Source organism: Ascaphus truei, chromosome 12 (genome assembly GCF_040206685.1).
Source record: "Ascaphus truei isolate aAscTru1 chromosome 12, aAscTru1.hap1, whole genome shotgun sequence".
NCBI lineage: Eukaryota > Metazoa > Chordata > Amphibia > Anura > Ascaphidae > Ascaphus > Ascaphus truei.
Window position 1 is genome coordinate 44,160,863 of NC_134494.1, and position 11,218 is coordinate 44,172,080.

Here is an 11,218-nt window from a genome sequence, read left to right on the forward strand (position 1 = left end):
TCCTGTGACGTGTCTGCACCTCTGGTTCCTGCTTCCTCCAAATGGAGTGTACTCCTGGCCTTTTCCTGACGCACTGCAGCACCTTTGCTGAAGCATCCCCGCTGCAGTGGCTTCTCTCAAGGTTCTAGCCTCCTGTGCTGAAGTACCTTCACCCAAGATTTCCTGTTGATGACCTCGGCTTGTTTCCTCGACCACCGCTCCTGTGCTGCCTGCCTTGACCACTGCCTGGATAACGTTAACCCTACGTTCTCCAATCCTGACCTGGCTATGTCTGACTATGGAATCCGCACTCCGGACCTGACTCCGTGGCCTAAGGTCGGTGTTTATGCATCCCCACCTCAGCCCGGCAGTCCGGTACCAGTTTGTGGCAAGCACGTACGTTACAATCAGTGGCCCAGTCTTCCACTGCACCCTCTGTGCTGAAGCAGGAATATCCTGAAAACCTGACCTGGTGGTGGCCCAGAGGACTGGAGTTGGCCGCCCCTGTCTTCTAGGATTCAGCTGCCTTATTTTCCGCCTCCTGTTCCTACTCTAGGCTCCTGCTGCGTCTTACCTATTATTATGCTAAGCCCCTAATAAAAGTTTCATCCTGCTTAAGCTCCTTACGTCAAGACAAGAGACACCTGCTCCGCTCTGGCCCATCACAGCTGGAGACAGATGTATCAGGTATGAAAAGAACACTCTTTAGAAGGTTGGGGGGGAGTATGGGGGGGGGGGAAATGCAGCCATAAAATGTAGCTCTTCAGATCAAAGCAGATCTTTAATTCAAATGAGGTAGACATTGTCCCGCAGCATCACATGCGTTTCAGAGCTTGGACGCGCTGCCCTGGCGACACATAATTCTGTACATTACTCGTCACCGGCTGGGTTTCTAACAGTCGCATCCGTTGTTTTTGTCATTTGCAGCTTTCATTTGGTTTGGCTCCTCACCTACCTTTTATCCAGAGACTAATCGCAACTGAACCGCACAAAGAGAGCGAGAGAGAACATCTTTTGGTAATCTCGCCACGGGGTTTTGGAGAGTGGGGGGGGGGGGGAAGACAGGCACCCAGGGGAGAAGCTTCTTCTGATTATTTTTCTGAAACAAAAGGGGCTTGTAAGGATCTTACAAGATGAGTTTTATTCGGCATCAAGGGGATGTTATCTTTTTGTTTGTTGTATTATTAGGTCTCTTTTTTGCCCACCATGTGGCCTCTTTAGAATCCTGCTCTTCAGCAGCACAAAGCCATGGAATACATTCACTCCAATGTCCTGCTGGGAATGAGACAGCAGCAGATTTGTGGCTTTGTGGATGAGGAAAGGTATGTTGGGACCGGAAGGCGCGCATTTAACTATTTTGCTGCCGGAGGGGGTCAGCAAAAGACTGACAAGTTTTACACCTGACAAGCTCACGCTTAAAAAGAGAGATGTCTTTGGCTGAGTCCATAGAGACGCCAGCCGTGCGGAGGCGCGCGGAGGCTGAGGGAAAGCGGGTGCTTTCCCTGGCCTTAGTTGGCACGCCATCCGGGGGCGTGTCGGGGGGGGGCGGGCCAGTGACGTCACGGAACTGGTTCGCCCTCATTGGGGCGAACCGCTCACGTGACCGGCCCATCGCTCCCCTCAGCAAACTAAAAAAAAATTTAAGAGCTACGCCTTCCGCACGCCTGCGGAAGCGTGCGCGAGCCCCCGCTATAGCCGCTCTCATTGCGGCTGCAGGGGCTCACTGGTAAGCGTAAGCGCGGCTCAGCGTGGGTAAGCGCTGACCATGCCCTCAGCCTTAGTGGGACTTGGCCACATGGTCTGCTGGAAATGTACTATGGATGTGTGTTTGAGATCATTTGCACTGGGTTCCTGCTTCCTTTTTGCACAATGTTCAGCCCTGCTGAGCAGATCAAGCATTGTTATTCCTCCTCGGCTGAGCTACTCTGAAACAAACAGCCTCTAACTGAAACATGTCCTATTCAATTATATCCCAGGGTTCAGCCACTGGCCCCCTTAGGTATATAGCATAGAACCTATAATCCAATCCTATTGGAAATCATACCCAGCAAAATAATGCAAGATCAATACTACAGCTTTCTTAACATCGTAATATTTACCAGTAACTAATCTCACATTTTCAAAAAGAACCTTTTAAAAGCTCAATAAACAGAATTATTTCCTTCTAACTCCTGTAGGGATAAGGCTGGGATACGGCCACTTACTCATGTCGTGTGATATACTCGATACGTTTCACTGAACACATTTAATTATGTATTTGAAATAATATTTTTAAATTAGAGGGGAACCCGAAAGTGACAGAATTGAATTTCCACAGATGATGGCGCCTCTATTAACCCGCGTTTCGCACAGCGCATTTCCGTGAACCCCCCAACGTGAGAGCAGCAAATAACGTCGTGTAACAGCAGTATTTTCCCAATTAACCTTGACTTGAACGTGTCTAATAGCGCGCGGCAGGAAGGCAGCACGCCCCAAAATAAGCATTGGGAGAAACATCTTTGTGACCAGACACCACCCCCCCACCCCCGTTTCTAAAACGCTCTAGGCCAGGTCCCCAGTTGCTGCCTTCGCACACAAGGCACTGCCCTCTATGGGGCGGCCCCAGTCGGCGGGTGTGCGCGCGCACACAAGGCACAGACCTCTATGGGGCGGCCCCAGTCGGCGGGCGTGCGCGCGCACACAAGGCACAGCCCTCTATGGGGCGGCCCCAGTCGGCGGGCGTGCGTGCGCACACAAGGCACAGCCCTCTATGGGGCGGCCCCAGTCGGCGGGCGTGCGCGCACACAAGGCACAGACCTCTATGGGGCGGCCCCAGTCGGCGGGCGTGCGCACACAAGGCACAGCCCTCTATGGGGCGGGCGCCAGTCGGCGGGTGTGCGCGCACACAAGGCACAGACCTCTATGGGGCGGGCGCCAGTCGGCGGGCGTGCGCGCACACAAGGCACAGCCCTCTATGGGGCGGGCGCCAGTCGGCGGGCGTGCGCGCACACAAGGCACAGTCCTCTATGGGGCGGGCCCAGTCGGCGGGCGTGCGCACAAAAGGCACAGCCCTCTATGGGGCGGCCCCAGTCGGCGGGCGTGCGTGCGCACACAAGGCACAGCCCTCTATGGGGCGGGCCCAGTCGGCGGGCGTGCGCACACAAGGCACAGCCCTCTATGGGGCGGGCCCAGTCGGCGGGCGTGCGTGCGCACACAAGGCACAGCCCTCTATGGGGCGGGCGCCAGTCGGCGGGTGTGTGCGCACACAAGGCACAGCCCTCTATGGGGCGGGCCCAGTCGGCGGGCGTGCGCACACAAGGCACAGCCCTCTATGGGGCGGGCCCAGTCGGCGGGCGTGCGTGCGCACACAAGGCACAGCCCTCTATGGGGCGGCCCCAGTCGGCGGGTGTGCGTGCGCACACAAGGCACAGCCCTCTATGGGGCGGCCCCAGTCGGCGGGTGTGCGCGCACACAAGGCACAGCCCTCTATGGGGCGGCCCCAGTCGGCGGGCGTGCGCGCACACAAGGCACAGCCCTCTATGGGGCGGCCCCAGTCGGCGGGTGTGCGCGCACACAAGGCACAGCCCTCTATGGGGCGGCCCCAGTCGGCGGGCGTGCGCACACAAGGCACAGCCCTCTATGGGGCGGCCCCAGTCGGCGGGCGTGCGCACACAAGGCACAGCCCTCTATGGTGCGGCCCCAGTCGGCGGGCGTGCGTGCGCACACAAGGCACAGCCCTCTATGGGGCGGCCCCAGTCGGCGGGCGTGCGCGCACACAAGGCACAGCCCTCTATGGGGCGGGCCCCAGTCGGCGGGCGTGCGTGCGCACACAAGGCACAGCCCTCTATGGGGCGGGCCCCAGTCGGCGGGCGTGCGCACACAAGGCACAGCCCTCTATGGGGCGGCCCCAGTCGGCGGGCGTGCGCACACAAGGCACAGCCCTCTATGGGGCGGGCCCAGTCGGCGGGCGTGCGTGCGCACACAAGGCACAGCCCTCTATGGGGCGGCCCCAGTCGGCGGGTGTGCGTGCGCACACAAGGCACAGCCCTCTATGGGGCGGCCCCAGTCGGCGGGTGTGCGCGCACACAAGGCACAGCCCTCTATGGGGCGGCCCCAGTCGGCGGGCGTGCGCGCACACAAGGCACAGCCCTCTATGGGGCGGCCCCAGTCGGCGGGTGTGCGCGCACACAAGGCACAGCCCTCTATGGGGCGGCCCCAGTCGGCGGGCGTGCGCACACAAGGCACAGCCCTCTATGGGGCGGCCCCAGTCGGCGGGCGTGCGCACACAAGGCACAGCCCTCTATGGGGCGGCCCCAGTCGGCGGGCGTGCGTGCGCACACAAGGCACAGCCCTCTATGGGGCGGCCCCAGTCGGCGGGCGTGCGCGCACACAAGGCACAGCCCTCTATGGGGCGGGCCCCAGTCGGCGGGCGTGCGTGCGCACACAAGGCACAGCCCTCTATGGGGCGGGCCCCAGTCGGCGGGCGTGCGCACACAAGGCACAGCCCTCTATGGGGCGGCCCCAGTCGGCGGGCGTGCGCGCACACAAGGCACAGCCCTCTATGGGGCGGCCCCAGTCGGCGGGCGTGCGTGCGCACACAAGGCACAGCCCTCTATGGGGCGGGCCCCAGTCGGCGGGCGTGCGTGCGCACACAAGGCACAGCCCTCTATGGGGCGGCCCCAGTCGGCGGGCGTGCGTGCGCACACAAGGCACAGCCCTCTATGGGGCGGCCCCAGTCGGCGGGCGTGCGTGCGCACACAAGGCACAGACCTCTATGGGGCGGCCCCAGTCGGCGGGTGTGCGCGCACACAAGGCACAGCCCTCTATGGGGCGGCCCCAGTCGGCGGGCGTGCGCACACAAGGCACAGCCCTCTATGGGGCGGCCCCAGTCGGCGGGTGTGCGCGCACACAAGGCACAGACCTCTATGGGGCGGCCCCAGTCGGCGGGTGTGCGCGCACACAAGGCACAGCCCTCTATGGGGCGGGCCCAGTCGGCGGGCGTGCGTGCGCACACACGCCGCGATGCGCGACCGCCTTAGCCAAAATACAAGATTTTTGTATTTTGGCGCAGCAGGCGGGCATTGGCCACGTCACGGCGCAGGTTCAGCCAATGAGGGTGAACCAGCTGCGTGATGTCATGGCCGCGCCCCCCGCGGCTGAAACGGGTGCACGCGCCGCCAGGCTTCAGCACAAGTGGCTCAATCAATCCCCGCTTCAGCACAGGTGACTCAGTCTGTCTTCGACTGAACCACTGATTGAGCCACCTGTGCTGAAGCAGGGATAGCCTTAGACCCTGACCTTTTGGTGGCCCTTGAGGACGGGAGTTGGCCGCCCCTCTGTTGGAGAATCAGTGTGGGTATTTACAGATCATTCCTAAAAACGTTTCCTTCTCCCCCCTAAGGCTACGGCCCCAGTTGCCAGTGTTCCCAGCAGTTTGAGCTGCAAGCTGTAACAATAGACAATGTTACCATAGTAATATAAGAATACATTGTAGCTGCTGAGTTACACTGACTGAAGATTTGAAACTGAAGGGCAGCCATTTAGTGAACCCTGGGAAACAGGATTTTGCTGATCGATCACGGGAGAACCAATCGATCGGCAGCGTAGGTAATTAGTTTTTAATAAAGGTTATCAAAGGCTGCGTATATTAAAACAATGGGGGGGGGGTTTAAGCTGCTTGGATTGCCTCTTTAAAATAATACGCTGTTCTCCCTTCTAACGCTTCCGATCCCTTGATTGATCTGCCCGGTTTCTCCCTGGATGCTCGTGTTATCAGATGTACTGTATATTGTAAATCGAAGGGACTTCTATCGCTTTCCCGATGATAATTTCATTGCCCCCGCCTGGCTTCATGTATAATTTAGAAGATGTTTTCATAGTCCGGGCAGCCTGGGTTTCCAGTTATTTTCTGCATGGTTAGCAGAACGATAACAACATGAAGAGAGACGGAGCAGATGTGGCCAAGTGGGCTGTGAACTGAAAACAGGCCTTACTATTCCCATGGGACGTGGCGTGCGCCGATCACAAAGCCACAGCCTCCCACCTGGAAATGGAGAGCGTTTCCCCCGACACCGTCTCATCTATTGAGAAATGGGCACGTTGAGGGACAGTATAACCCTTCTTTTGTTGTTGTTGTTGCGCTGTATATTCGTATATCCAGTGCTTTGCATGGTGGGATAATGACCGTTACCAATGATGGTAGTGGACCTTCTGCACCTTCAGATAGGTGTGTGTGTGTGTGTGTGTGTGTGTGTGTGACGGGTCAGGGGAAATGTTAGGAAGCACTTCTTCAAGAACAAGGGTGGTGGATCCATGGAAAAGACGCCCAGCAGAGATGGTAGGGGTTAATACAGAAAGGAAATTCAAAATGCTTGGGGTAGACAAAGCTATTAAAAGAAAGCCACGGGTCACGTAGTGTCTAGGGTGTTACAGCATGTAGGAACAGGGGCAAACTGAAGAGGCAAAGGGGTTATTATCTGCTTCACAACTACACATTTCTATGTCAGCGTGGCATTAACAAGAAATGGAAATATTTATAATTTTTCATACAATTCTTTGGACCTCATTTCTGCAACTGTTTTGGGGAGGTACATTTCGAAAAGGAGATTCCATTAAAACCAAATACTTTCTTCTTTATAATCTCCCCCTGGGACTAGCTAATTAATGGCAGTGATTATTATTTCAGTTTGTTACAATGATTAATGAGTTAAAAGGTTTTCTTAATAATGAAAAGCTGTTGAGGGCTTCACGATCTTTGTGAGAGGACAGGAAGGACGTTATATGTACAGGCAAATTGTCGTTAACACCTTCTTTCCTTTGTGGAAAGTTATTATGATGTCGTCACAAGACAAACAGCTAAAAGTTGAGGACAATAACTAATCTAAAAAAGAAGAAAACGGCTCTGAGCGAGGTGAAAATAAAACTACTCACTTTTCACCGGGCACATATGGCATTTTCACTTGACATGTCATTGAATCGCTCAGAAAGCCAATCACTTTGATAAGTTAAACAATGTTTTTGTTACATTTAAACATTATTGAACTGTATATCCAGTGATGAAGGAGCGACAGAACAAGGAGTACAGAGCACCACTCCATTACATTTCCAAATCAACTTTTTGGGACAACACAAATGTATTTATAGAAAATGTCTCTGTTCTCAAAGCATGAATACAGCGTTCGTGTTTTATTAATGAGGCCCAACGAACATTTCCTTCTGATCTCAGAGATCACTGCCGCTCCTTTTTCATTTTGATCAAACTTTTCTGTATAGGAATTTTACCTGTCGGAGGGCGAGTGAAAGTTCCCAGAAAGTCCCGGTATGTTTGTTCAGGTATGCGGACGAACCGATTCAGGACGGCGCGCACACGCGAGGCCTCTTCCATGATGGAACATTGAGCCTGGGAACCCGGCATGTCTTACTGCGCCGGCCTGCGGGAGGGGAAGAAATCAACCAATAAAATCAATGTCCGCACAATAACATAACTCAAGACTGTGCATGCGGCAGATACAGCCACCAAGGCCCCGCGGGTGCGATATGACATTATATTCTGCACGGTTACTGCCATTGATTTACGGAAACGCTTTGATACTCTGCTCTATAACAGGATATGTTATGTTATATGTCCTCACCCCTACCACACGCAGCACTTATCATCTGAGATCTGACTCCAAAAGACTGTTCATGGTCCCAAGGTTCAGCAAAGTATCCGGCCGTTCCTCCTTCTCTTACTGTGCACCCCAAAACTGGAACAACCTACCGGAGACTCTCACATCCACCACCAGTCTAAGTTCTTTCATAACTAAAGCTGTCTCACATTGTAACCTGGTCTGTAACTGTTACATACGCCTATAAACTTATTTTCGCTTACTGGTTATGCAATGTCTGTAAATATAATGTACTAGCTGATATACCCGGCGTTACCCGGGATGTAAATCCGTAATAGGTAGTTTTTCAAAATAGGGTAAGAATAGGTTGAGTATTTGGTGGAAAGGTTGTATAATAATGTTGAAAAGAAACATGGAAGAAAATGTAATGCGATGTTGTGTAAAAATGGTTTATTGTAAAGTGATTGTGAGTCGGCGAGTGGCTGGTGAGTGCGGTGTGGCGGTCCCACTACGGTGGGAAGGGGCGTGAGGTGGTGCGTGAAAGGCAGGGGCGGGAGGGGGCGGGGGGGTGAAAGGCAGGGGCAGGAGGGGGGAGGAAGGCAAGGGGGGAGGAAGGGAGGGGCAAGGGGGGAGGAAGGGAGGGGCAAGGGGGGGGGAAGGCAGGGACAAGGGGGAGGAAGCCAAGGGAGGGGAGGGGGGAGGCAGGGCAAGGGGGGGAGGCAGGGGCAAGGGGGGGGCAGGCAGGGGCAAGGGGGGGTTAAAGGCAAGGGGTGGGTGGGTTATTTAGTGACTGGGTGGGTGGTTTATTTAGTGACTGGGTGGGTGGGCATCTTACCCCCCTGCGGCGGCATGAAGCTAGTTTCAGGCCGGCATCACACCCCCACCCCCCCCCCCCCACATGCGGCGGCTTTGAGGGCATGAAGATAGCGGGCTGCACGCCATTCCCTCCCCCCCCCCCCCCATACCTCACATGGCAACTTGAAGATAGCGGGCGGCACGCCATTCCCTCCCCCCCCCCATACCTCACGTGGCGGCTTCAAGATAGCGGGTGGCACGCCATTCCATCCCCCCCCCCCCATACCTCACACGGCGGCTTGAAGATAGCGGGCGGCACGCCATTCCCTCCCCCCCCCCATACCTCACGCGGCGGCTTGAAGATGGCGGGCGGCACGCCATTCCCTCCCCCCCCCCCCCATACCTCACGCGGCGGCCGTAGTGGAATATTTGGGGAGGTGGGTGGTAGTCACGTGGTGAAGTGTCCCCACCGCGGCCGCCACTGCTCTGCTCCTCCCGCCGGCAGGTCCTGCAGTGCGCGGCCAGGCAGGTTTGCAGGCTGTGAGGAGGGTGGAAGGAGGCGGTGGGGCTGCTGCGTCGCCCCTGAGGGTTGTGAGGTGATGGGAGCGGCGGCGGCGCTAAACCCCCCACCCGCGCGGCCAAGCAGGGCGCCGCGAGGGGAGGTGAGTTGCGGGTGAGGGGGGGTGATGATGGAGGGGGGGTGGGAGGTGAGGTTTTGGTGGGGGGGGCTGGCCTCGGGGGTGACGAAGAGGTGTTTGTGTGTGTGTGTCTCCGTCTCTCCTTTGGCCCGTCACTCCGCCTCAGGCCAATGAGAGGTGTGCGGGGGCGGGCGGCCCAAGGGAGCAATCTCATTGGCCTGGCCCAAGGTCCAATGGGATTGCCGCTAGGGACACAGGGAGGGACACACGGAGACACATACAGACACGGACACATATGACGCTTTCACAAATATATAGTAAAGATACCCGGCTCACTTAATGTAACCATGTATTTGTCATCATAACTCTGTGCCCAGGACATACGTGAAAACGAGAGGTAACTCTCAATGTATCACTTCCTGGTAACACATTTTATAAATGAATAAAATAAATGTTGTGTTATCACGAGGAACAACGAGACTCGCTATATCTGCGGTACGGAGGCCAACAAGAATCACCTGGTGCAGCTCTGCATAGTGATAGAAATGAGTGACCGCCTTTGTAACGTTTCCTGTAAACGCAATACACAGGCGGCCTCAATAGCAGAGAAAGGGTTAACGAGACCACGTTATAAGAAGGCACTAATAACATGCAATATATTTAGACGACACGTCTACAGTATGTCTTCCAGAGGAGTCATGGACCTGAAACACTTCTAAGAATACATATATTTGGCGACGGCCATGTCAGGCTCAGTTCTCTCCTACTCCAAGCACAGGGAACTGCCGAGGCAAAGTGTGTGATAGGAACACTATGATTCGGCATTCAGGAGAACCCTGTACCATGAGTGGGAATTATGGTGTACAGCATTCAGGAGAACCCTGTACCATGAGTGGGAATTACGGTGTACCTACATCGAACACAAAAATATCCAAAAACATTAAAGTATTCCTCTAGTATTCCAAGCACATATCAACTTTAAACGTGACCGGGCTTCCAATGTTGTAGAATAGAGGCCACTCTACAAAAACATAGCGAGGAAATATTTCATACAGGTGTACCTGGAGCAAAAAGGTAAGAAGTTATTTGGATACAGCGTGTACGTTTTCTAACTGGCCATGAAAGGGGTAAAACATTTAGTCACGTTTTATTTTTATTGCTGTGTATCGTAGCAACCACGGGGTACCGGTTATTAAATCCAAGCCTAGGTTTTTACTGCCGCCGAATCACGAACACACGTGGCTGGCTAATTATGATCATTAAGTGCGCTTTCAAATCGCAAGCATTATTAATGCAACCCTATGTACTCTCGCACACAAACACACAACGTAACCTCCAACAGGGGCCACCGCATAAACACTGTATCCTAATGAATACCCTGTATTAAACCTCAAGCGTAATTCAGCACAGGCACTTGTGACAAAAACCTGAATGATAAAACGATTTAAATTCCCCAACTTACAGCACACGTTCCATTTCATGAATTTAACTTTTGTCTTTAGGTTTCAATTTCCAGTAGTTTGTTATTTTTCGCTGAAATGTTCAGAGCAGCACGGAGTTTAATTTAATTGGTGCCTCCCAGTGTGATGGAGATGATATAGATATAGATGTACACACACACACACACACACACACACACAGCAGTTACTATCTGAATATTCATTTCCATTTATAACAATACGGGGTGGTTTTCTGTGCATTTCACAAGTAAAATATTTAAGCATATCTGTGCATGTTCCCTTGCTCAGAACTTGGGCGAGAACCACGCTTTTCTTGGCCACTAGGGAAGAACGGCTACACGCCCCAGTTTATCCTTCTCGCTTTTGTTCGAATAAGCCGTATGGAAGGAAAGATATAAGCAGAACTCCCTCAGAAACTCAGAGCAGCAACACGGCATTATTTTTCTTAAATATATATATATATTTTTTATTACATGATTGAAGCAGGGGGTCTCTGGAGCTGAACCCCCTTTAATTTCAGCTCCGGGGGGCCCCTCTGCTTCCAGAGATACTTACCTCCATACGGGGTGCTGGGATCTCTGCTGAGTTTAAAGCCGCTGGTCAGGAGGGCCAATAGGAAGCCACACCGGATGACGTCACGGCTTCCTATTGGCCCGCGGGACATTTAAAGCCGTTGTTAGATTAGACGCACCATTTCTCTGCCTGCTCAGATACCGCCAGCACTGTGGGGGTAAGAATCGCCGGAAGCAGGGGGTCCCCG

The 11,218-nt window shown here is 54.4% G+C and overlaps 1 protein-coding gene across 1 annotated transcript in view; it reads right to left on the reverse strand.

Moving 5' to 3' along the window:
• Window positions 1-7,375, reverse strand: part of IFTAP (intraflagellar transport associated protein) — a 29,425-nt gene extending 22,050 nt beyond the window's left edge. The window contains exons 1-2 of the mRNA XM_075566691.1: window positions 7,191-7,375; window positions 1,185-1,339 (exon numbers count right to left, since the gene is read on the reverse strand). Coding sequence (XP_075422806.1) covers window positions 1,185-1,339; window positions 7,191-7,372 — 337 coding nt within the window. The 5' untranslated portion in view covers window positions 7,373-7,375. The remainder of the gene's footprint in view (window positions 1-1,184; window positions 1,340-7,190) is intronic.
• Window positions 7,376-11,218: the final 3,843 nt, after the last annotated feature.